Source organism: Cynocephalus volans, chromosome 3 (genome assembly GCF_027409185.1).
Source record: "Cynocephalus volans isolate mCynVol1 chromosome 3, mCynVol1.pri, whole genome shotgun sequence".
NCBI lineage: Eukaryota > Metazoa > Chordata > Mammalia > Dermoptera > Cynocephalidae > Cynocephalus > Cynocephalus volans.
In genome coordinates, this window is record NC_084462.1 from 92,554,129 (window position 1) to 92,581,483 (window position 27,355).

General features: G+C 39.9%; 1 protein-coding gene across 1 annotated transcript; it reads left to right on the forward strand.

Moving 5' to 3' along the window:
- The first annotated feature begins 11,854 nt into the window (after positions 1–11,854).
- Positions 11,855–27,000, forward strand: GATM (glycine amidinotransferase). The gene is made up of 9 exons (XM_063090896.1): positions 11,855–11,984; positions 13,496–13,714; positions 19,533–19,728; positions 20,499–20,689; positions 21,655–21,792; positions 21,936–22,100; positions 23,278–23,341; positions 23,800–23,916; positions 26,037–27,000. The coding sequence occupies exons 1-9, from the start codon at positions 11,916–11,918 to the stop codon at positions 26,147–26,149; spliced, it is 1,272 nt and encodes a 423-aa protein (XP_062946966.1). The 5' UTR covers positions 11,855–11,915; the 3' UTR covers positions 26,150–27,000.
- The last annotated feature ends 355 nt before the right edge of the window (positions 27,001–27,355 follow it).

Genomic DNA, 27,355 nt, shown 5'->3' on the forward strand with positions numbered 1-27,355 from the left:
GAGGTGACTTAATTGCTGTCACATGAACAGCAAAACTTTCTAGAAAAAGGAATGCGTTGGCTCTCATAGTCTGTCGTTTCTAAATTAATCCTTTATAAAAAATTCATGCCTCTTGGATCATTCCATTTCCTTCTTACTGCTTGATATTTCTGGCTCAGGCCTTGTTATATATATTCTTAGTATTTAGTTTTGCTTTTAAATTCTGAATAACATGATAGAAACAGAAATTTAGGGTTCCTAAGCAAAAGTTCAATATTGGCTCCTACTTTGACCCTAAGCTTGCAAATTCTGAATAACTCTATTTGGACAGACCTTCCTTTAGCAGGGAAAACATGCCTGTGGGGAAAGTTTCGCCACTTAGATGATCGTGGGAGGAGGGGATGATTGCTTTCTCCTGGGAGTTGTCCAAGACAAGTAGAAATATTAGATGTGGGTGCAGAAAACTGACAAATGTTACTTCTCCACTTCCCTGGGCCCCAACTAGAGAAGTGCTTGTACCAGGAGTGATAATTCTGGAAAATTCCCCACCAGGAACAAGTGGGACAGACAAGATTGAAATAGAAGCACAGACCTGAGAGAGCCAGACAAAGTGCAGAACAGAGAGAGAAGCAGAAGTGCTTTTCCATGCTCATCTCCCCATCCTGCCAGATCGCACGTGTGTAGACATGAGAGGAGCCAGGTGGCTGTGGGAAGTTTTCTCCCAGAGCGGTGTCTATAGTTTTCCTGGGGCAGAGCTGCAAGGGAAAATATCTGTTTTTTCAACAAGAGTTATTTCTAAGCAGACATAAGACTCTTTGCTTCAAAAAAAAATAGCATTTAGGGTTTTTTTGTTTTGTTATTTTCTATGATTATAAATGTAATAATGTCTGATAGGGAAAAGTGCACAAGTCACAGAAAAGCAGAAAGAAGAAAATAAAGATTATCCATTACACCTCTATCCAAAGATAGTTACTATTAAGATTTTGGTGACTTTCTTTCCAGGATTTTGTATGTGTGTATATATTCACCGTGGTTGGCAGAATACTGTATGTACAATTTCACCTTTTGTTCTTTTTCTCTTAATATGACATAAAAATTATCCTAGGTTATTTTTAAAAACTCTTTGTAAACATTATTATTAGTGGCTGCATATTCCATCCTATGGTGAAACATATTTATTCTAAATCTTAAATGTATTCATTCACTTAAGAATTTTTTTTTTCTGTTTTATTTCATTATTATCCAAGTACCTTTCAAAAATAATTGTACAAGTCATCACATGAAAAACTGGCTGGAGCAGCCCCCTGCTGGCCCTGGCCAGAGAAATGCTTCTGTTTACACAGGCTCCTAGAAAGGAAGGACCTGAGACCCACCAAACCAGTGCGGCTGGAGACTGAGGGCGGAAGGGGGTGCCGGGGCTCCGTTGCCAGATTCACACAGTGGCAAGCAAGAGGCAGCTGTGTTGAAGGCACTTGGTGACATGTACAGTTACAAAGGCCCCCATGGGCCCTGCACCTGAGCCTGGGGCTTCGCCCGACCAGGACAGGGTTGGTGGGCAAACCCCAGAAGTGGTGGGCACCAGCATACTAGCGTCCAGGTGTCAGCCCCTTAGTTAGTTGCAAGGGCCACGGGGGTGTCACTGGGCAGCTGCCTGAGGGCTTCCCTGCTCGTCCAGACTCTGAGCATTGCTGTGGGGAGTTGACAAGGGCTCCCTCCTCGATGGCAGGATAGAGCCTGCAGGACCACTCAAAGGGACCCCCCACCCACCCAGCAACAGATGACCCAAGGTGTGAGAGCATACCTGGCCCCTCCTAGTACCTGTGTGTCTGCCACACACTAGGAGCACATTACATGCACAGCCCTGTGCTGCTCACTCGAATGGGGCTCCTGAGTTCAAGGTGATCCACATGGTCTGCCACTATCTTCAGTGTGGCACCTCCTGCCCACTGAGGGCCCCTCTGGCTCAGAGGCCGGACCAGCAGGTCAGTATACCTTCTCCACCTTGCAGATGATCTTCTCCTCAGAGACAGAAAGGACAGGCTCACCAGTTAGCTCAGTTGGTTAGAGCATGGCCTTGTAACACCATGGTCAAGGGTTCACATCCCCATACCAGGCAGCTGCCAAAAAAAAAAAAAAAAAAAATAGGCAGTGAGATAGGAGATGCTCAGTTTCCATGGGTACAGGTTACAAGACACACCTCTGGGTTTCAAGCTTCCCTGTAAGGTCTTAAGCTCTCCTCTAGAGGAGAGTTACTGTTGCCTGTTAGACCTATTTTCAGCACCAACACAGAGAAATTGAGACCTCAGAGAGCTGACATACAAATCTAGTGGTTTGGCATGCTTTGTGGAAAGGCGTTCTATAATCCTAAGAGCTGAGCATCCTCAGTGAAGTGTAGTTTATCCTTTAAATGCATGTATATGTATGAGATAGCAAAATTATAAAAGCTGAATCCTGGTAGAAGGCAGGGTTGTTGCTCTCTCCTGAAGCCATCCTGTGCTTCACCTGGGCTGTGTATTTCTATCTTCTTTATTAACACTTGCCTTTAGTAGGCTTCTCTTCACCCTGGGGCCTGCCCACTCTTTGTCTATAAATGTGTATTTTTGACTTTCATATTAAACTTGTTGTGGTTGTTGCTCACTTTCCTGGGGCCAACCCACATTTTGCCAGCTGAGATTCATATGCTTTCTTTTGTATCAGATGTGCTTTCAGCAAGAGGTTGGCTCACTCTCTTGAGCCAACAAGCACTCTGTACTAAACTTTAAGCATGTATTTCTTACTTTTGTGTTAAATTTGGTGCAGGCCTTGCTCAGTCTCTGGAGCTAGGCTGCACTTTCTCTGTGAAGTCTCTAGCTCTTATAGATTACATTAAACCTGTTTTCACTTTCTGTTGTGACTCCGTCCTTGAATTCTTTCCTGTGGTGCGGTCAAAAACCTGTTAAAAGGATGGGGTGAGTTGAGGCCAGCTATCAGGCCTCCCCAGACCCTCTCATCTGGCATCAGCAGGATAACCTCGTCCCCACAAACTTCCTCAATCACCATTCCACAGTCAAACTCTTCACTCACTTTCTTGAAGTAGTATCCGTAGCTGCCCTTCTTGGTCAGCAGTTCCTGGAACTGGTCCAGGGTGACTGTGCAGCCCCACACCATTCTCAGGTAGCAGATGGACTCCCTGAAGAAGTAGTAGCCCATGACCATACTGTCACAGGGCTGGCTGCTCCCACCACCTGCCTTCCTCTGCAACTTTGTCCTCTGCTTTGAGGGTGACTTGCTGGCCTTCTTCTCTTCCTCCTCCAGATGTCTGCAGGCCTCCACCAGCTGGGTCAGGGGGTTGGGGGCAAGGTTGGGTGGCATTGTGGGGTCTTGAATGAAGAGATGAAACAGCTGGATGGAATTCCGCTGTGCACTGGCCCAGAGGTGCATGGCCCCAGGAAGATCGACGGAAAAAGGCCTGGAGCTCTCATGGGTCTGCTGCTTCCTTGCCCCAAAGAACCGGACTTCCTGTGCTTGCTGATCTCCTTCTCCCCCTCGATGAGCCACTGTATGATCTGGTTCTTTGCTGCATCCTCTGAGGGCCCCGGCACCTCAGTGCAGGCATTCTTCCCCACATCAGCCTTCTTGGCGTTTCTTTTGGAGGCCATGCCCGCTTTCCTGCCATAGGCCAGGCTGTTCTTGGTACTGGCAGCAGTGCCCACACTCTTTGAGTAGCTGTGGGGCTTGGCCATGTGGCCGTGTGGTTCCAGGCCCCCTGTGAAGCTGCTCTGGACCCTGTGCGCAGCCTCGGCCTCCACTTGCTCCTCGGGCCTGGCCATGCTGTGCTGGACGTGGTGGTGTGTTTTATTTTATTTTATTGGCAGGTGGCTGGTAACAGTGATCGAACCCTGGATCTTGGTGTTATCAGCACCATGCTCTAACCAACTGAGCTTCCTGGCCAGACCAAGAAATATTTATTAAGAAAAATTTATTTATTCATTGAAGAGCCAAACACTTTACCAAATGTTAGATGTGTTGAAATTTTCTTAATCATTCTCTAGTTCTTGGTCATTTAATCTATTTCTTATTTTGAAGCATTTTTGTGAGGTTCTAGACCAGAAGTGAAAATAGGGAGTCAACTTGAAGAAGATGGTTGAAAAAATACTGGGAGAGGAGTTTGGGCTACAAGAATGAGATGAGGGAGAAGGTCCAGTGACAGGTGCCTTCCCACCACTAAGATGTCCAAAGGATATTTTCTGCAAAACCAGGAATTACTTATGGGCAGAGGCATCTCTGCAGCACTGACATTATATAACGATGATGGAGATTCACTAACTTCCACATCATTTCTGGAATTGGCCAGTACTCTGTCCTCATTCTTGGGTGCTATCTAGATCTGGCCCACCCCTGGCCAGCACTACCAGTGCTTGTGACTGTTGGGTTAAGAGAGGGAAATGCCAACTTAGGGAGAAATGTGAGGCAGTTTTTTTCAGCAGGGTAGCCAGAGCTATTTTGGCTCCTGCTACAAGTATTAAGATTAGACTCAAGTGGGGGTGAATGTGTAGTGTGTTTCCAGTACCATCCCAATGGGACAGACCTTTCTCTTTCCCAGTTTTCTCCCTTTGACTGCAGTTCAGGTTGCAACAGCTACAGTTATGCTAAAATACCTTCTCTTGCCTCTGTAAAGTCCTCACTAGAGCATCCAAGCCATTCCTGAGCTTGTGTAGAGGCCTCATACTATATTCTGGTCTTTCTCTACCTTCAGCATTCAGCTATAGCTAACCTACATAAGTTCAATTTGCCAAAGACTCATTACCAGAGAATTTTTATGGATACGGTATTGTCACAAGAAGGATGATTATCTGATAAATAGCTCTTGGAAGAAACACTCTGAGATATCCTGAGAAATAAATGGCGGCATGTGACACACATGAAGCTTACAGGAGAGTATGTAATATTGGAAGCAGTTGGACTACATATACCATGCATTGTGCAACAAATATTTCCCTGAGAATTTGTGAGAAAATCAGGTGGCATAGAAGTTAAGGGAACAGGCTTTTGAATCTTAGAGGCTTGGGTTTAAATTTTGGCTCCATCAGCCACTTGGCAGCTGTTTGACTTTGCATAATTTATTTAGCTTCTGTAAGGCTCAGTTTCTTCATTTAAACAAGCTTACTGTAAGAATACCTCATAGATGAGTAAATGGGATAACATATGTGAAGCTCTTACCTGCCACATCGTAAGCATTCAGTATATAGCAGCTATTATTAAGTAGAGTGGAAATGATTTTAAAATTAAAGTCGACAAATATTAACTTTTAAAAATTAAAGTTGACAAATATTAACTGAGCAGGAATGTGTGGTAGGACCCCCCACTCCACCCCATACACACATACTTTTATCTTTTATGTAAACTGAGTTTTTCTAGATGGATTCACTTATATTAAAATGATAACTTTACCTTTTTTCAGAAGGGTGAATTTGATTTATTACATTATCAACTGACTGCTAAGCAAGCCTAAAGCTTCCTCCAAAAGATAGGAATGTTGGTGATAATGTCTCTTACAGGCTTGTTGTTTAATTCTTTAAGAATGAACTGTATTTACTTCATATTTACTCTAAAAGAGAAATTTCCTCCTGATCATTTAGACTGATATTACCTTTACAGTTTTTTAAGAGGGCATTTTTAACCCCAATGTCCTACACAATGTAGTTATAGAAGTGTTCCCCATTTGCATTTTTAAATGAATATTAATTTTACCTTACTTGAAAGAAAGATGTTAATTCCTGAAAACAGGTATCAGTTCCTCCATAAATAAAAGTCTTTTAGTTTTTACTTGTCCTAAGATTGAGCTGACAATCTCAAGGAAGGTGCACAAATAGCCAATAAGCACATGAAAAGATGGTCAACATCATCATTAGGGAAATACAAGTCAAAACCACAATGTTACACCACTATACACCCACTAGAATGGCCATAACCAGAAAGATGGACAATAACAAGTACTGGCAAGGATGTACGGAAATTGGAACCCTAAAACATTGCTGGTAGGAATGTAAAAATGGTGCAGCCACTTTAAAAAACAGTTTGCCATTTCCTCAGAATGTTAAACAGAGTTAACATACGATGCAGCAATTTCATTCCTAAGTACATGTCCAAGAAGAAAGAAAACATGCATCCACACACACAAAAACTTGTCCATAAATATTTATAACAACATTACACATAACAGCCAAAAATGCAAACAATACAAATGTTCATCAAGTGATAAATAAACAAAATGTGACATATCTATACAATGGAATATAGGCTGGCCTTAAAAAGAATGAAGTACTGATACTACAATATGGTTGAACTTTAAAAACATGCTAAATGAAAGAAGCCAAACACTAAAGGCCACATATTGTATGGTTCCATTTATATAAAATGCCCAGAATAGGCAAATTAATAGATAAAAAGTAGATTAGTGCAAGGGCCTGGCGGGGAGGAGGGAGGGGATTGTCTGCTAATGGGTACAGTATTTCTTTGGGGGATGATGAAAATGTTCTGGAATTAGATAGCAATGACAGATGCACAACTCTGTAAACATACTAAAAACCACTGAATTGTACTTTTTAAAGGAGTGAACTTTATTCTATGTGAATTATATCATAGTAAAGCTGTTATTTTAAAAAAAAGACTGAAGTGAGACTGGAATAGATGTAGTTTTTGCATTATCAAAAATTGCCTGCCATGTCCTCTAGTATAAAGACATTATCAGATGAGTTGACCTTTGTCTTTTAGCTTAAGTTTAGTCAAGACCTAAAAGAGGAGAACAGTGTTTACTGCTTTTAAATTCCAGAAGGGTATCTGAAGACTGAAATGAAAGAAATAAGAAAATCCCTTGGGGCAGACTCCAGATGTTTCTTCCTCAGTTTTCTTAAAGTCAGATAAGTTTCAAGTGCTGACTTAAACTGGGACTATTTGAAATAGTTGGAGAAAGCTGGGGTTTAAATTAGCTGGAGCTACTGTTTCACAGTTGTCTTCTGATGAAAGAATCTACCCCACTGGGAGATGCTGGGCAGTAATAGCACAGCTGTTAATAATTAATAAAAATCCTAAAAGGATTTGTAAAGAGACAGTACAGAGGCTGCCTTCACAAGATTTTGCAACTTATTTGAAATCAAAGACTACAAGATATCAAAGAGGGAGGTCAACTTATTCTAGCCTCGGCTTTCAGAGCAGCATTGAACAATGATTTATTGAGGGCCTGTGCTGTGTGCGGCACTGTGCTTGGGACACAGTGGTGGACAAAACAGGCTTTCTGTCCTTAAGGAGCCAACAGCCCAGTGAGAGACAAGCAGATAAGCAGGCAATTCCAGGGCAGTATGATAGGTGCTGTGAGCTAGAACACAGCATATTGTAGGAACAGGCAAGTCCCACAGCATTTCAGGTCCAGAAAGTGGATTTCATCAGTTTACCAAGAATTGACTAGGCAGGCAGGAAGGGTAGAACATTAAGAAAAGGAACATACTAGAGAGCAAGGACTGAGCTACCCCTGCCAAACTCACCAGATTCTGAAGGACAAGCTAGAAAACTGATTTAATACTTTACAATGAGGCCTCTCTATCTTTCCAGCAACGAGGTCACTTGTGTTCTGCCTTCAGGGTTCTCCATTTCAAGGTTCCCAGGAATGAGAAGGTTGTTTGGTGAGCTCAGAAGTTTGAAAAGGTGAATAGTCCTGAGGGAGATTTCATCAAAACCCATGGAATTATTCTTGTTCTCAATAGGTTTCACCTTTTCAGGGGCCAGAATATTCTGATTCTATCCTAGGTAGAGCTGGATGAATAGATTCTGATAGATTGTGGACTCAGGCTTCCTTTTTTAAAACTCCATGTTTGTTTTGTTTTGACAGTTTTTTATTGAAACAGAATTGATTATACATATTTGTGGGGTACGGATTTGAATATCAATACCTGTGCACAATATGTGGTGATCAAATCAGGATAATTAGTAGACTCATGTTTATAAACTGTAATCAATCTTTGTGACCCTTTACCAGTTTCTCGCCAACTTCCCTCCTCCTCCCCTTTTCCCACGTCTAATAACCACAGTTCTCTTATTTTTTTAAAGTTCAACGTATTATTGTGATTGTTGTTTCTCTCTTTTCCTTTCTTTCTTTGTTTTTTAGCTCCCACCTATGAGTGAGGACATGTGGTATTTCTTTCTGTGCCTGGCTTATTTCACTTAACATAATTTTCTCAAAATTCATCCATGTTGCTGTGAATGGCAGAATTTGGCCAAGTAGTATTCCATTGAGTAAATATACCACATTTTCCTTATCCAGTCATCTGTTGATGGACATTAGGTTGGTTCCAATTCTTGGCTAGTATAAATACAGCTGCGATAAACATGGGAGTGCAGTGATCCCTTTAACATGATGATTTCCATTCCTTTGGGTAAATACTCAGCAGTAGTATTGCTGGACCATATGGTAGTTTTACCTGTAGTTGTTTGAGGAGCCTCCATACTGTTTTCCATAGTGGCTGTACTAATTTACAGTCCCATTAACAGTGTAGGAGGGTTCCCTTTCTCCACATCCTTACCAGCATTTGTTATTCTCTGTCTTTTTGATAATAGCCAGTCTAACTGGAGTGAGATGATATCTTAATGTGGTTTTGATTTGCATTTCCCTGATGCTTGGTGATGCTGAGCTTTTTTTTATGTGTCTGTTGGCCATTTATATGTCTTTCTTTGAGAAATTCCTATTCAGCTCCTTTGCCCATTTTTTAATTGGGTTACTTGTAAAATTCCCACGTTGACAGTTAATCCTCTGTGAACACAGACTTTTAAATATATTTTTTGTTTATTTGTTAGGTAATTCATTGACATGTTCAAAATTCAAAGGCACATTAGGGTTTACAGTGAAAAATCTCTCACTCCTGTCCCCCAGCCACCCAATTCCCCTCTCCAAGAACAACTTATGTTATCAGTCTCATGTATCTTTCCAGAAATATGTTATTAATGAACTCCAAATAAAACTTTTTAAAATTTTCGGCTTGCTTTATTTACATTCTAGTCATAAGAATATACTTTAGTCATTTTGTTTGAACTGGAGTAATACCATATTTTTTCTGATTTAATTTGAAAGTATCCTGTCCCGTAAACTATAGGTTAAGATGTCTCTTAGAATGGGTGACTTCTGCAGATAGCATATCCCATCCATTGTGTGTGCATTTTCACTTGTTTCTCAGAGTACCTGTATGTCTATGTTCTAGAAAAATCTTACCCTGTACTTACATTTGCTCCCTGTGTATAGATTCTGATATCAACTATGAAGTGAAATAATGAATTCTCACAACAGGTTCTTTTGTTGTTCATTTTGTTGATTGTATTAGTCTGTTTTGTGCTGCTATAACAGAATACCTGAGACTGGATAATTTGTAAAGAACAGAGGTTTATTTGGCTCATGACTCTGGGTGGGCCTCAGGCTGCTTCCACTAATGGCAAAAGGCAGCAAGCAGCCATCAGGTACAAGCAGATCACATGGCTAGAGGAAGCAAGAGAGAGAGAACAGACTCTCCTCTTAAGCCCTCGGAACCACGCCCCTCACCACCATTTTTAATCCATTCACTACTGTTTTTTGTTTTATTTTAATCTCAGGACACATTTCAAAACCTCTGTACATTGTTAATTGGAACTAGATACAGTTGGGCATATCCCCAAAGCAACAGTGATAAGGAAAAAATTGAAAAGCAAAATCTTTTGTCATGCTTCTGATGTGTTTTCTATTTCTTGTCCTTTGATCACTTTTTATACCCAACTACCCTAAATTATGCCTTCAAATTAACCTACAAGGGTACACTACTATTAAACTTGAATAACATAACCATTTACAAGGCCACCAAGGTCCTAAAATTATTTCTTTGATCAAAGTTATTGGTGTTACCAATTGGTTTTGCCAATGGAGAAAGGGAAGGCAAGAGTTCACAGTCTATTCCATTTCTTCTGAATAACGCAGCAGCTAAAGTCCACAGAGCTGCTAAGTATCACTACAGTCACTTTGCAGAGTTGGCCCAGTATTAGACAAGCAATCTCGTATGAAAGACTTGTGCTTTCAATTAACAGAAAAGAAAATGGGCAGAGTGCTTCCATAACAGTAGGACTGGCTTGGGTGACTCTATCCACGTACTTTCTTCTGGATTCTAGGAGATAAGTGTGTGGTGTGTGGCTATAAGAAGAGTTTGTCTTTATGTAAAATTTAATGACACCCTAGCCTTATTATTATCAGGCACTCCTAATTCTTACATCTGCAAAATTACAATAGTGTCTTTAATGGGTGACATGAGGGTATCCTCAGTTCTCAGACAGAAGTAATAAAGGGTATTGTCAAGGCCTTCTTATGTGTACTTACTGTATTCCTAAATTCCTTTATTGAGGAAGAGCACATCTCTGACCACCCTAAGTACACAGAGAATTAGACCTCAGAGGTGGCTGCATTTTATTGTTGGAAGAAGGTACTTTTTATATTTTGAGAAATGTTAGAGATTTCCTAAAGCCTTCACCAGCAGTGTGAAGCCTTCATTAGAAAGATCAAGGGATTTGGTTCTAGGTCACACAGCAAGTTAGTAGCAGAGCTAACATATGAACCTAGATTTACTGACTCCTTTCATCATATTATGACATTTGGGGGTCTCTCTATTGTTAGAGTGGTAACATTATTTCTTTCATGTAACTCTTAGTGCCACATCAAGTTCTGCATGTACCATCTCTAATTTTGGCACCTCAATAACCTCTTATGCTATTGTTTTCACTTTGCAGATAAGGAGACGCAACTCAAGAAGGCACACAGTAGTTTATAACAGAATCAAGACTGGAACCCAACTCTCCCAATTCTTTCTCCAAGGCTCTTTCCACCATGCCATCTGCTTATCTGGTGCCTTCCATCGGTGAGCTCTGGAAAACAAGTTTGAGGCACCAGAATTAAAAAGACAGCTCACTGAAAATGAATAGTTACAGATTTTGTTAGTATAAAAATGAAATACCCAAATCTCTTGCCCCCTCTCCTCCCAGGAACTTAAACGTTAAACTGGGTTCACCAGTTTTGCACAAATCCGCAGCAATGAAGACTACACCGTGAGGGAACTGCTTTTACAACAAAAGCATCTTAATCAAGTTGAAACAAAAATTTTAATGCGTGAAATGGAAGAAAAAACTATCTGTTGTCCTCCCTTACTTCTGGCCCCCATTTGTCTCTATTTTCATGATTGAGTTTCTCAAATCAAGGGCACGGGGCCAAAGACCATTTGAAAAAGCAAATGTTCCAAACAACACCCAACAGGCTAGTAGATGGGAAGCGCAACACCCTGGGGAGCAGATGACCTGAGGTCCAGACTTAGCCCCCCCAGTCTCAAACCCGGTGTTGCCCTAAGAAGCCACCTAACTTTGGGGTGGTTTCGTTCATCGTGAAATGAGAGGACTGGATCAGCGCACATTTGAGAATTTAAATGTAAGACTGTACTCAGGCTTTGCATATTTAAACTCATAAGTGTACATTTTAAACAACGTTTGTACATAATATTGCGTTTACTTCGCCAGAAGTCGCGTCCTCCCCCCTGCCCTGAGACACCAGGGGGCCTCCTGGCCAACCCCGTGCCGGGCTTCGCGGCATGCAGCAGACGCCAGTCAGGACATGACGATCTAAAAAGGGGTAAGCGCGGAGCCCTGACCCGGAGCCCCGACCCGGAGCCCCGCAGCAGCCCGCCGCAGCTCGCAGCAGTTCCTAACTCGGAGCGGCCCCGCGCCCCGAGCTGCACCACCTGTTCCCGGCAGCCAATGGGGCGGCGGGGGCGGCGGGGGCGGGGCGCGGCTACAAGAGCGACGGGCCGCGCGCACCGCCCACCTGCTCCGGGCGCGCTCTCGGGAGGTTCGGACGCACGCTGCAGGGCGCAGGGTACATTCCGCTGTGGACCAGCCGGGCCAGGGTGATGCTGCGCGTGCGGTGCCTGCGCGGCGGGAGCCGCGGCGCCGAGGCGGTGCACTACATCGGGTCTCGGGTGCGTGCGCCACCGGCCTCGTCTGGCGGCCGCGTGTCTCCCCCTCGCTCCCTCCCCGGAGCCGCCGCGTTCCCTCGCTTTCCCCAGCCCGAAGTGCATGGCAGTGGCCCTTCTGGAATCCCTTGGAATCTCGGCTTCAAGAGCCTTTGCTGGCATCGGGAACTTGGCGGTGCCCCGGGGCAGGGGGCATGCATTGCGGCCCCACCCGTGGGGTCCAGTTGCTGTCTGCGTCTCTCGGGCCGTGGTGGCCGACTGCGCAGGGGGCGCAGCTCTCCTCAGCCAGACCACGGTTCGCTCCTCGTAGCTTCCCGCCTGGAGCAAAGGAGTGTGGGCGACGAGGGTCTCCTCTTAGTAAAAGGTGGCGTCACTGGGGCTCAGTAACCTGGATGGGCATAGAGTTGGAGAGCTTTCGGGAAAATGCGTGTGGGTGGACGGAGGGGGAGAAGAGGCAAAGTGGAATCGGAGAGCTAGGCTCACTCCAAGTGTAACATGGAGTTGGAGTGCGTTCGCCCTGCGCCCAGTTTCTGCCCGGTCCCCGCCCTCCGCTTCCTGGGATGGCAGCACGCGCCTGCAGACCCTCCCTTGCTCCTAGGACAGGAATAGCTCGGGCAGTTTGGCTCCCCCGATCCACTACTTCCGAAACAACTGTCACCCTCCTTGCTTTGGTCTCCACCCCTGCTCCCCTCCTGCCCCGTTCCTAAGGCTTTTAACAGAGTAGGGGAGAGATTGGGGCGGGGGCTAAGTTTTGCCCAGTGAGTGAGGGTCTCTCCCTGCTGTAGATTTTATAGGCTCTCATTTTTAAAAGGCTTTTTGAAGTTCTTAGATCTCTTTCTTAGTTGTTTAAATTCGACCCTGGGTTAATCCTTATCTTGGTTAGGGTACTGTGGACCATCTATAAAATGGAGCAGTTGGCAGTTGACCACTCTGAGAACTGAAGCTTCAGAGAATGTGAAGTGTTTATGTCAGTGATGCAAAGTGTTTGATTTGAAGCTGATTATTCTGAAAGATACGGTGCTTCATAAATGCGTCAATATTTTCATTTGTTTTAAAAAAAAAAAAAAAGCCTTATGCTGGTAACCTTTGATAGTTAAGGGGAAAGGAGGCTCCCCCCAGCTGGAGTCGACAGGAAGATAGCAGCTTTCTATGATTTTCTGGAAAGAGGGTGACCCATCATCTGCAGAAGAGTTGCTTAAAGCTTATTAAAGCTTGATAGCAAAAACCCATTCTGAGATATAAATGGGGGTGTATTGTTGCCGGGGACAAAATCTTCTGAGGGATTTTAAAGATATACAGCAATTGATGTAATAAAAAAAATGTAGATAAACAAGAGTGTAAAAAATCACCTGTAAGTTCACTACTCACCTATATACTATTAACATCTAGTTTTATGCTCTCCTAAAGGATTTTAAATGCCTCACTATGTTATGCTGGGTTTTCACTCCATCTCTACTTCCTCCTCCCTCCAAATATTGTATGGGGCTACACAATAATCTTTTCTTTGTTCTTGTAAGCTTGGAAGAACCTTAACAGGATGGGTGCAGCGAACTTTCCAGAGCACCCAGGCAGCTACAGCTTCCTCCCAGAACTCCTGTGCAGCTGACAACAAGTCCACTGATCCTCTGCCTAAGGACTGCCCTGTCTCCTCTTACAACGAATGGGACCCCTTAGAGGAAGTGATAGTGGGCAGAGCAGAAAACGCCTGTGTTCCACCGTTCACCGTGGAGGTGAAGGTAAAGCGAGGGTATTCCCATGTCTGGAAGTGGGTTCCTCCTCACCTTCTGCAATGTGGTTTCTGCTCCCACTCTCCTTTGTGACTTTCACTTTAGCTTACTACCCTGGACCTCCCAAATCCAGTGGCTAATTTTAAGTTATCTTACTTGACACTATTTACACAAATGACAATTCCTTCCATCTTGAAAATCTTCCCTTAGATTCTGAGAGACCTTTCTTGGGGATATTAGTTCTTTCAGTGTTCCTCAGATCTTTTTCCTTCACAGTCTGTAATGTTGGAGGTGAACAGAATCTCACTTTTGGCCCCCTTCTCTTAGCCGTTCTCACAGCTTCAGCTCCTACCTCCACTCTGATCTTTCTCCTGAATTGAGTCCAGATCAACACATTAAACTCCTTACTGGATATCGCCATGGGACCTCAGACTTGGCACATCTAGGGTTCAATTGCAAGCCGCCCTGCTAAACTGGACCTTTTGGCGTTCGTATTTAATCAAGCTGAAACACCAAAGAATCATCTTTGATTTCTCCTTCACTCACATCCTCCACATCCAGTCTCCAAGATTCTCCCTAACAAGTCTTTTGTCCAAATGAATTTTACCTCTATCCCTCTGCCTTTGCCTTAGTTCAGGAGCTGATCTGCTGCCTACTCTATTGCTTAACTCCCAACTGCAGTAGTCTCCCTTGTTCACCCTTCTCTCCAAGCCACCTTCCAGCAGCTGTCAGAGTGACTTTATAAAACTCAAATTTGATCATATTACTTATTCTGCTCCTGTCACTCCTCTACTTTGCTAGCTGCCCACTTAGGAAAAAGTCTTCATGGCATTCAGGATCCTTCACACTCTGGCTCTTGTCTGTCTGCATTTCCAGGACTCCCCTTTTCAATCATTGGCTCGTCTTAGAGATGGTTTGTATGGGAGGCTAGCAGATATTAATTTCTAAGTCCCATTGTCTTCTAATATTCCACCCTGGTTTTCACCAGACTTTATGAGACAAACATATATAAGCAGCCAAACTCGACTACTCACTGTTCCCTAGCAAGCCCCATGCCTTTGCTCCCACCTAGTCTCTTCCACCTATCTTCCTCCACCCTCTTGTCTTCAGTTTAAACCTACCGCTAGCTAGCTCCCATGATGCCTTTCACAAAGCCTTCCAGGATTTCCTTGGCAACAAGTAATATCTCCCTTTTTAAAAACTCCTAGTGTTTTTTATCTGTAATATTCTTACGGCTAGGGCCTCTGTGGGCTGTTGTTCTGGTTGTATACTGCATGAGGGGCCCATGTCTAAGAGAACATCATCCACATTGTAGACACAGCCCAAGCTTCCATTAATAATGGATTACAAGTATATCTTCAATGTACTTAATTCTTCCTGGATATTTACATTTTTATTTGTAATGTGGACTGAGGAAGTAAGTTTTGTAACAGCATTGTCATTATCATCAGAAATATTGCCTACCATGTACCAGGGCTCTAGAAATATTAAAATTAAATGACTTTTTTTCTATTTGGAGAGATATGATGTTCACATAGAAACAAAAACTAAATATCTTATGCCAACCAACTGGCAAGGCAGTTGAATTGAAGTGCCAGAAGAGCTAAGGAAAAAGCAATGACTAAGTGCTGGATAGTAGGAAGTCTTCTGGAAGAAAATGATTCTTGAGTTAGACCTGGAAGACAGAGTAATAGAAAAAGTCATAATTTCTTCTAATTGTTCTGAAACTACCTTTGGCTCTGATGTTTGGAATCTGATGAACAGATTAATTTACATACCATCCACATGTTGTAAAAGTCGTGGTCTCTTTAAGTCTTTTCTTGAAAAGAAGTCTCAACCCCTAGCCATTTTAATTGGGTGACATTAAAGTTCAAATTCAGGCAATAGTTTATCCTTCTACTTGTCTTTAAAATTATTGACTTTCATACCCTGTGATCTTATGGAATCAGAATACTCAGACATTATTTTGAGTTCTTTATACTTGACTTATGACTTTAGACTAAAGTTTTGCAGGCTTGTGGAAAGTGTACCATGCCAAAGTCAGAAGAGCAGATTGAATTAGGTATTTGATAAAAGCTTGATAGCTAGTCTCAGTTAATCATCTACATGACCTTGTGCAGATTTCACAAATTTCTAGGTCCCGGTATAATGAAGATATTAAGAGGTTTTCTATCTACCTAACAGGATTAAATATGGAGGTAAAAGTTTACATGTTAAATATTTTAAAGGACAAAACTACAACTCGTTATGGTTGTGTGGAACCAGTTTGCTAATTGTGTTACAAAAGTACATTGGGGGTATGACAATCGTAGATATTAGTAACATTAGCAGTATTGATTTTATTCATTTGTGTGGTTATTTCTGTTCAATGCCACATGCTAAACTAGTTATTGAGGGAAAAGAAAGTAGATCTGTGACATGCGTGGCTGCTAGAAGGTGGGGCCTTGCCATCTAGTGGAGAAGAAGGACACAGACATATTACTCAGTTTGGAAAAATATAAATACTTGAGAAATTTTAAAGAAAGGAGTGAGGAACATAGTTGTAAGAAGCTATGTAAACAACCGAAATAGCTATGTAAGCTATTTCAAACAATTTTTAAAAGCTATGTAGCTTTTTATTTTGCAAACCATAGTAAATACTTGCTATCAAATATGTGCTTCTTGTTTTGCTTTTGTCTTTTTTAAAATAAGCCCTTGATAGGGACCTTTTATAAAGTACAAGATTAATCAAGATGAATGTAATATAAGTTTACAGCTGGATAAATAAGAAGTAAGTTTCTATTGACTTTTCTTAGCCTTCCGAAGACAGTATTTAAAAATTCATTTGGCAAGCCTCCATAAAGGTTTTAGGCTCTGAAAGACTCTAAAGTTTCTAGGAATGCAGCCACACCTCTATAATAGATTATTAAAAACCTCATAAGCTAAGGATCTAATATAGTTTTATTGTCTTGAAGACAACTTGGTAAATGATCGCTAACTCATTTAGCAGGGTTATAAAGGAAGTATAAACAATTGCCAGTGAACTCTTGGGAAATATAAGGTTCTCTGATCACTTGGACTTTATTCAACCATTTCCAGATTATAAACTATACAAGAAAACTCACACTTGTTCAAATATTTTTTTTTCCTCAGGAAAGTTTACTTTATATTTATCAGGGCAAGTTTCAAGCTGCACAAATACTCATGCAGGATACTTTGGAATGAGACCAGCAAGACAACACAACTGTGAATTTGCTGTAACCTGGTGTTAAATTTTCAAAGGCTTCTTGTGCCTTAGTGATGTGAAGGAGCTGTGCCTGGCATGAGAAAGAGGGAGTGGTGAATGGATGAGTAGTACCAGGATGGGTCTGAGAGGAATATAAAGAGTCATTCTTATCCTCTCTGGTTGCTGCTGTGGGAGTTCCTAGGAGTAGAAAACAGTGGAGTGCTTTTGTTTCATTTTGTTTTTTGAAAGAATAGATTGGTCTTTAAAAATACTCAAATGTTTAATGCTGGTAACATTTTTCACAGGTCAGAAATTAAGATTATAGTATAGATCTTCAAAAGTAAAGGAATTAATTGATGATTCAGACCAGAGGTCAGCACACCTCTTCTGTATAGGGCTAGATATTAAATAATTCAGGCTTTGCAGACCATTGATCTCTGTTGCAACTACTCAACTCTCAACTCTGCCATTGCAGTATAAAAGCAGCCATAGGCAATATGTAAACAAATGAGTGTGCCTGTGTTCCCATAAAACTTTATTTACAAAAACAGTCAATGGGTTTATCAGCCCCTATTTTAGAGCTTCACTGGCATCATTCATGTTTTCTAAGGACCTGTTTTTCAACTTATTCCTTATCCACCAGGCTGGGTTCCAACCTAACCGATATGAATCTAGGTATTGCACTAGTTTCAATAAAGGTAGGTCTGCATTCATATATTTATTTACCAAACTGAGGTACATATGGCAGTAGAGATACAAAATCTAGAAGGGAATTGTCTTTGACGTTAAAGATCTAGACATCTAAACATTTAGTCCAGTCTTGTTGAGCAAAAACCATTGGGAACAATATGAACTTTGTTAAGTGATTTCAGTTTTAAAAGCTTTTACATAGCAAGTTAAAAATGTTGATACCAGTATACCATAGCCAAGTCCCTTAGTGTGTTAGGAACACTATTAGAGTAACAGTCAGAGCACTTGAGTTCGAGTCCAGCTTGCAGGTGGTAAGAATGCACGTGACCTCCCTGAGCCTCTTTCCTTGCCTGTAGAATGAACATGTGAGTACTCGCCCTGTCTCTGTGATATGGTTACCGGGAACATCTAATGAGAGAATATCTGGCTAAAGTAGACACGTTCCAACACACCTGAGCCTGTTATCTGGTTTTCTCCTTCTTTTTAGTACTTCACTGCTATCTGAAATTGTCTGATTTATGATGGAAACCCTCACCTCTGACATGATTCACATAGGTAGTTGGTCAGTTAATAAATGATATAAGGAAACATTTTTTTAAAATACCTGCTTTAAACATTTTTTGTGTTTTAAAGATGGCTGGTAAGGGGATCTTAACCCTTGGCTTGGTGTTGTCAGCACCTCTCCCAAGTGAGCCAACCGGCCATCCCTATATAGGGATCCGAACCCGTGGCCTTGGTGTTATCAATACCACACTCTCCCAAGTAAGCCATGGGCCAGCCCTACTTTAAACATTTTTTTAACTTTAAATATATGAATGTACATTGCCTTGTCAATCTTTCGATGAACATCCAAGGCTTTTTCTTCTGGATTCTCTGAGTCTGGATTCTCTGACGAGTTCTGCTTCATCTCTCTTGATTGTAAAATGCATCACATACATTTCCCAATGTGTTTCTTTAAATTGACTGAGAATTTAGACACATGCAAAACAACCAGAATGCAGAATCTTTCTAGATTTTTACATTTTTTAAAACTAATATTTTACAGTTGTTGCTCTTGCCCTAATTCAACAATAATTTTTAGCAAATCGATTGAGCTACTTTAAAGCATTCAACTGTTTTCTATTTAGTTGTATTAAAATGCATATAACCCCTGGAAACTATCTAAATCTTAAACTTTTTTCAGCTAGTAAAAATGTATGAATTTATCAGTTACTTTCTTCTATGCCTTCACCTGAAGGCAATGTGAAAGCCTGGATGGATTGGAGAGAGGAGAGGTGTGGTTAAGGTGAGACACAGTTATGGGGAAGTTCCAAAGGCAGACCTGCACTGCCACACAGTTTTGCCACATGCTAATTCTGTTGAGTGGGAAAATCAATAACGGGTTTTTAAGAGAAGCAAAGCTTATTTGAAAGGATGTTCCTAACCTTAAAGGAAACAGAATATCTGTTTTTTCACCCACAAAATATCTTCAAGTGCTGTTTTCCAGACAGAATTCTGGGATGCATGGATAGCCCGTAGTTTGGGCTCAATATAAATGCTTTTATTCTTTTACAATACTTTATTCTCTTATTTGATTTCACGGAGACTCTGTAGCAGGAGCACCTATGTCCTGTTTTGTCTGTGAGGCATGGTAAAAACTGATCAAGAGGATTCCAAGCTTGTCTGAGGATAGACGTGCTGTTAGCAGTTGTGCATAAGATCTCAGGCAGAAGGAGCAAAAGGCCTCAAAATATCAAGATAATTTAGAGTTCTTCCATAAATATTGAGTGTCTGCCCAGAGGGGCAGTGTGCTTTGGCTGGGGATCATTGCTGAACAGGACATGGATATAGTCTCGATTCCATTATGTTATGCAGAGAGTTGTTCACTGCAGATGAACCTATAGTGAGTTGTATTCTTCTATAAGTATTTCACTTACTTTCTTCTGCTTCTAGGCCAACACATATGAAAAATACTGGCCATTCTACCAAAAGCATGGGGGCCATTATTTTCCCAAAGATCATTTGAAAAAAGCTGTTGCTGAAATTGAAGAAATGTGCAATATTTTAAAAATGGAAGGTGTGACAGTGAGGAGGCCTGACCCCATTGACTGGTCCCTGAAGTATAGAACTCCTGATTTTGAATCTACAGGTAAGTGATGTCGAATAACTAAACTGCCAGTGTCTTAATTTTCAATTTCTTTCTTAATGTGTAAGGAGACAGCTCTGAGAATTTTTCAAAGATTCCTTTGTTTTACTTACTAATCCTTAAAAACCTTAAAGATTATTTAGGAACAGTTTGGTTCATTTTAATATGATAAAGATGTACACATTCTAAACTCCATTGTAAATCTGGGGGAATCTCCTTGAAAGAAGCAGTTTTTCCTAAACTTTATTGTCATTTCCTTACATAAGAAAAGTGGATTTAATTTAATTTTCCTCAAGAGCAGAAATTAAGAAGGGAATAGAAACATTCCAGTTTTATTATTAACTGACATTGTTGCAGGACTATTCTTGTGCCTGAGTTCAGTATTCCAATTTATATTTCGAGAATGATCTTTGGCCTAATGTTTATCTTGTGATATTGATGGTCCTTTAAGAATTCTGTTACGATATAGCAAGAAAGGAGCTTACAAATGGTGAAGTCTTGGTGGGTCAAGATCTCTTTGAACAAGGACTTTATTACTTCTTTTTTTTCTTTTCCTTTTTGCTTGGCTTCCCCACCCCCACACAGAATTCATATTAACAACCTAGTATGTATCACTCCATTTTCCCATTTTCATATCATTATATACATATACACAGGTACAGGGTTTTTAGTAACTTCCTCCCACCCCCCAAAAATGAGATCATATTATGTATACTTTTCTGTCTTGGAAATTAGCATTACTGAGGTTGTTGTGGGACTTTTTGGTCTGACAGGTTTATATGGTGCGATGCCTCGAGACATCCTGATCGTTGTGGGAAATGAGATTATTGAGGCTCCCATGGCATGGCGCGCACGCTTCTTTGAGTACCGAGCATACCGGTCAATTATCAAAGACTATTTCCACCGTGGCGCCAAGTGGACAACAGCTCCTAAGCCCACAATGGCTAATGAGCTTTATGACCAAGTAAGTCCCTAATTATAGGCTAGCTTATTAGTAACTTTCCTAAGTAATATACAAAGAGAGATTCTCTGATACCTTTTATATAGTATGCATTTCAGAAACAAAGAGCATTGTCTAATTTTTAAAAAGTGATTGTTTCATGATGAAAATAAGAGTAAATATTCTTGAGATAATAATAGTAACAATAACAGCTAACACTTACTTGGTGCTTATCTTGTGCCAGCTCCTGGGCCAAGCACTTTATTATTTATTACATCCTCAATCCTCTTTATTCCTCACAACAACCCTGTGAAAGAATAATATCTTCCGTAACAGGGAAGAAACTTGCCAAAGGGCACACAGCCATTCATTGGTGGAGCCAGAAAAGTCACTAGGTTGAAGTCCTTTCTCTTCTTCTAGAAAAAGAACCTGATCTACAGGCCAAATTCACAGCAAAATGAAATGTGTTCCTCCTATTAAATCACTTACTATTTGATCATTTATAGAAAAAAAATTTAAATCAAAATTTCTTCTAGGGGTTTAAAGACAGAAATAAATGAATTAATTCCACCACACCCACCCAATGAAATTTGGCAGGAGAAGCATGGCATCTCATTTTATGGCATGAGTTAGGCATAGGACCAAATTCCTTTTCTAAAAGAACAGAATGACTTCATCCTGTTGATTTTCAGTATTGCAGAGAGCTGCATCAATCAATGTTTGGGTCATAAAATATTTTCCAAATTAGTTACTGCCCCTGTACCGCTTGTTTCTAAGTATCAGGAAATTGCTGTATTACCTAATTTTTTATTTCTTTGTTGTTGTTTTGTTTTGTTTAGCATGGACCTACATCTTTCCCATGCATGTTTTAGTCAAGAGCTGAGTAGGAGTATTTTGGGAATGGATGATGTTGAACTAATTTTTTTAGTAATATATTCCTTATCAATAGTTTCCTTATGAACCAGTGTGTTCGTTCTTGTTCCAATTAGGATTATCCCATCTATACAGTAGAAGACAGACACAAATTGGCTGCTCAGGGAAAATTTGTGACGACTGAGTTTGAACCATGCTTTGATGCTGCTGACTTCATTCGAGCTGGAAGAGATATTTTTGCACAGAGAAGCCAGGTTGATAAAGTCCGCCTTTGAAATTTCACACTATATTATTGTACTTTTTATTCCCAATTAAAAGATTTTCTTCCTAAATATTTTTAGTTTCCTAAGCATAGAACCAAATCTTTACAGATCGTATGTCTTCCTTTTATCTTCAGGTTACAAACTACCTGGGCATTGAATGGATGCGCAGACATCTTGCTCCAGACTACAGAGTGCATATCATCTCCTTTAAAGATCCCAATCCGATGCATATTGATGCCACCTTCAACATCATTGGACCTGGTCTTGTGCTTTCCAACCCTGACCGACCATGTCACCAGGTAAGAGAAAAGCAATTAGGACCCCGGAAAAACAATAGAGTAGTAACTGAAGTAATTGCCACCTTTATTTTAAGTACTTCTGTTGTTCCTAGTGGTTCTAAATGACAAATTCAGCAATGCTCACCATTATTATGATCAGACATTGGATTACTTATGTTATGTTTATTACAATATGTTCAACACTCATAAATATACATTGTTGCTATGATAATTAGTGCAATGTCATCAGACTGGCTGCTTGCTGTTGTCAAAGCTTCGAGCTTGTATGCATGTGTGTGTTTTTAATGGACTGAGAGGTATTATCTCATAACTTGCAGCAGTGGTTCCACAGCAGCTGAATTGTAAACAAGATGATCCCTGCGTGGCCAGGGAAATGCCGCTGGGCAACGGGTGTCTTCCCTGTCCCTTCGGCCTACCTCACCCTGCAGGGCTCCCTTCGGCCAGCTCCACCCTGCAGGGAGGAGTGGAGCCGCTGCACCTGCAGCCTCTTACTTTCTGCCCACTACCCCCTACTTCCAGTTAGGTGGTCAGTGATTTTGTGTTATTTGCAAGGCTGGTACACCTTTTTAAAACTACTATTATACCATGTCACTATTCATTTCTATCCATTATTTTTAGACCCAGTGACCAAGATTACTTATTCATTTCATTTTAATATAATTTGTTGATATAGTAAGTGGGTATGTGAACATAGGGATGGCTGAGTTGTAATAGGTCACTAAGGACAAGTATGGTTCTTACGAAATACATCCCTAACATTTGTCTTTTTATACTGTGGTCAAAGATACAAAGTGATGGATTTTGAAGGGGATGAACTATGGGTTTGACATAATCATTTTTGTTTTCTTACAACTAAATAGTTAGGAAATATTTTCATTTTCTTTAATGAGAGTTTCTTAAGGAAAGTATCTTTGGTATTATAAACCTGTGAAATCTCAGAAAAGCACAAGAATATCTTTAAAAGCTTTAACATTTCTGTTACTTTTTAACTTTAATCTGGGGATTTTATGTACTTTTTAAAATTATGATTCAGACAGACCATCCAAATGTTTTGAAATTTTAATTTTTTTTATTTTGACAGTTGAGAATTATTAATTATAAAGGCAGTCAGAGGCCCAGAATGATAAGAATAGTCCATATGGATTTAAGCCTCTTTCGGGTTTTTTTGGTCTTGCAGATTGATCTTTTCAAGAAAGCAGGATGGACCATAGTTACTCCTCCAATACCAGTCATCCCAGATGGTATGTTTACTTTTATATACCTATAGACTAAAATGATTACTTTAGTGACCAAGGATCTTTCAGCTATAGAGAGCAGCCCAAATTCCCAAATTTTAGCAACTCAGAGAAAAATCTTTCCCCAGTAAGGAGTAAAGTAGTGCTTGGGACTGTGAGTACTAGCACAAGGCTGGGACTTGTATTTGCAACTTTTGCTTCCATAGAAAATGAAAGTGAGAAGGCAGAATAAAACAATATCACATAAAGCAAATATGACTTCAAAGAAAACAGGGTGAAATCCAAACATGTAATGATTGGTTCATAACATTTTTAGATAAATTGTTTTAAGATTAAAAAATTTTTCATATTGAAGGTGAACTCCTGAAAGAACTGAGCTATTACTTTAATATTTTTCAAATGTAAACCCTTACTTTAAACAAAGATGATGGCAGACATGGTTTAATAGTTGTTGCTATTTTTAGATCACCCACTCTGGATGTCTTCCAAGTGGCTCTCCATGAATGTCTTAATGCTGGATGAAAAACGTGTCATGGTGGATGCAAATGAAGTCCCAATTCAAAAGATGTTTGGAAAGCTGGGTATGTACAGTAAATGAAACATGTTATCATACATGGAAATGTTGAATGAGAAGAACTGAAGAAACGACATGCTAGGTCTGATATATGGTTTATCTAATTCAGTTTCTATTACTTTTAGAGGCACCTAGTTATTATTTTGTAGATGGTTGATATTTTTGTTTTCAACAAGCATAAAACTCCAAAAGGATGGAGATGCATCCTGCACTCCCGAGACACCTCTTAACCAATAAATAAGTTTATCAGTCTTCTGTGACTTAGTCAATCTCCTGGTCCCCAATAAGTAAATTTATCAGTCTTCTGGGACTTAGCCAGCCTCCTGGTACCTCTTTGCAGATGGGCATATAGATTGGTAAGCCCTTCCCCAAATAAGAAATTGTGGTGGGTCCTTTAAAAGTAATTTAATTATAATATGTTTTAAAGGGCTTGTAAGGGTCCAGTTACAGAAGTGCCTTGTATGTGTGATAAGCAGTTAAAGTAATGAAATGCAACAGAGTGTCAGTAAATCATTCAGCTTTGAGCTAAAGAGCAGGACTGGGTTTTACTTGAGTGGGGGTTTGCTTATCCTGATATTCAAAATTTAGACCAATGATTCTAACACTATTGAGAAAAATGTTGAAAGAAAGGATTTTCATGTGAGCTATTATATAGAGAACATATGTATGAGTATTTATCACTCTTAATATATTTGACATATCCTGAGTGTCAATTAAATAAAGCCAGGCAGTTTACTTGTTGAAATTGAGTCATTTTTTAAAAATGTCTTTTATTTCAGGTATAGCACCCAGAAGAAATTATTTGCCCCTTTGATACATCCTTCCTTAATGTAGTATCAGTTTTAAAAGATTGGCCCATCAGTTTTAAATTGCATCCAATCTAATTATTTGACCTTAATACCGTGCCACTTTTTTTCTGGCTTTCATTAAATAACCCAATTGCTTGGGTTTAGTTTCTTTGTCTATTAAGATTTTGTTGTTTCTTGGGTTAAAATAGTATGAAGTATCAAATATCTGATTTATAATTTTACTTTTAGTAGTTAAACAAAGGAAATCTATTAAAGCAAATTTTATCAAGCAATTGAAGTTCCTCCAATTCTGGATAAATAGAGCACTAGCCTATTTATCCGAAATATGCTCAGGGCCAGCCCCTGGCTCACTTGGGAGAGCGTGGTGCTGACAACACCAAGTCAAGCGTTAAGATCCTCTTACCAGTCATCTTTTAAATAAATGAAATGAAATGAAATATGCTCATGTTTACAAGCCCTCTCCTTATCCCTAATCCACTTCTTACCTGTTTCCAAACCCTATTCTTACTCTTCAAAGTCCTACTCAGTATCACTTTCTCAGGAAAGTCTTTCTGAATGACTCACACCTCCTTCCTCTCCCTGACTATACCAGTGGACCCTTTAGTGATTCTGTAGTTTATCTCTCCCCCTCAAAATAATGGTTCTTTTAGCAAGAACAATAATTTTCTTTTTAAAATCCCACTATGTCTAATACAACAGATTCTTAATAAATATTGTTGGGTAAGTAGGCCATGCATATCACAGCCATGTCATTACAAGATGATACCAAATTAAACTAATGGTCCGATTAGCTTTGGTTTCTGTATAACCATACAACCCAGATATTAAAATACCAGCTCTGTTCCATCATCTTCTTAAGGTGGCCTGGTAAAGTTAATCTGTATCAGATAAACTCTCTTATATATAAGTATTCAGGTTGGCTAAATTATACTTTTTCTACTAAATTAACATAGTATTTTAGAAATAGTCTGGCAAAGTAGTTGAAGTATAATTCTAAAAGGCCTTGAAATTTTAGTATTTGATTGTTTTGAACATTTGGTACTGTATGTGCTCATCCAGTCCATTGACTTGTGGATAGTGAAGAGAATAAAACTTCAGAGTCTATGCTGATTTTTTAGTGAAGATTTTACATTAGCAGTGGAATGGGTTAGATGAAATGTAGTTAATGAAAATAAAATGAAGAGAGAAGACTTCTGGGTTGGTGTAGTCTTAAGGATTAGAACCATAGGATTCCTCTAAGTCTTTAGACTTAGTCTCTGTAGCATAATCTTTTTATGTCAGTCCATCTAACTGACCACATCTCTCTCTTTCAATGCAGGTATCAGTACCATTAAGGTTAACATTCGTAATGCCAATTCCCTGGGAGGAGGCTTCCACTGCTGGACCTGTGATGTCCGGCGCCGAGGCACCCTACAGTCCTACTTTGACTAAGCTCGATGGGGCTTGTGCTTGGCCTCAGATACACCTAAGAAATGTAGGGGCAAAGTTCATTCTCCTGCTTTAAAAAAATGCATGAACTGTAGTGCTTTAAACAATCATATCCTTAACAGGGGTCGTAAGCCTGGTTTACTTTTATTACTTTATATGACATAAGGAACATAACTTCTGCTAGGTATTACTCTCTACTCCTAAAGTTATTTACTATTTGGCTTCAAGGGTAGAAATTTGGTGAATGTGTACCAAACAAAAATTAGTCACTTGGGTAACTTGGCCACTAATATTTAACCATCTACCTCTGTTCTTAATTTTCTTTCCAAAAGGCAGCTTGAAATGTTGGTCCTAATCTTCATTTTTTTTTTTCCTTTTCGGTAGACTTTTGAATGTTTGTATCACTTTTTTCTAAATGCGAGAAAGACTTAGAATGTACACAGATCCTAAGAACCAGATAATGTCTCTTTTTCTTATAAGGAATTTGGGTAATTTTCAATTTTTTGTTTTTAAAAAAAAGAACCTAAACTATGCAAACATTGAAATGCATTTTCCATGAATGTTTTTAATATTGTTATCTCAACATTGGTGATATATGCTACTAAAAACCTTTTCATACAACTTACCTCATTTCAAGTGAATTATTTTAGTATTTTTCCTCCCTTTCCAAAAATTTACAGAAATATTTAGTGCAATAGGTTATAACTATCAGTGCCCATCCCTAAATTTTGATGTTCAATATATAATAGATACATTGCATCTTTAGTAATCTAAGATTTGTTTACAGATGTGCAAATTATTTAAAGCATAAAAGACTTTAAAAGCATTTTAAAAACTAACAGGTAAAACCTACATGTGATGTGAAATAATTTTAATGTTGAATACTGTATGTGTATTTTTATTCTAATAAACTTTGGTCTTCCAGATTGGATTTTATTAGAGTTTGGCATCAGTCTAATTATTTTAGAGTAAGTAAATTATAGGAATATAGCTCTTGGGACAGAATTCTAATTCTCTGAAATAATTAACATATTCATCCCAAATTTAAACCTAATATAAATGTTTAACCAAGTCAGATTTTAGTTTGTTTATTAATTCACTCATTCAAAACTATCTCAATATCTTCTGAGTATAAGGTACTGAACGTAGGCCCCAGAAAGAAAAAAGTCTCTCTTCTCCAGTTCTTGATGTCTTTATTCATGAAAAATC

Bases quoted from the DNA above. Each gene is read 5' to 3' on its own strand.
- GATM (XM_063090896.1), top strand. From the start codon at position 11,916: ATGCTGCGCGTGCGGTGCCTGCGCGGCGGGAGCCGCGGCGCCGAGGCG. The intron at 13,715-19,532 runs GTAAAGCGAGGG...TTCTGCTTCTAG, and splicing joins CGTTCACCGTGGAGGTGAAG to GCCAACACATATGAAAAATA. The intron at 23,917-26,036 runs GTATGTACAGTA...CTTTCAATGCAG, and splicing joins AAAGATGTTTGGAAAGCTGG to GTATCAGTACCATTAAGGTT.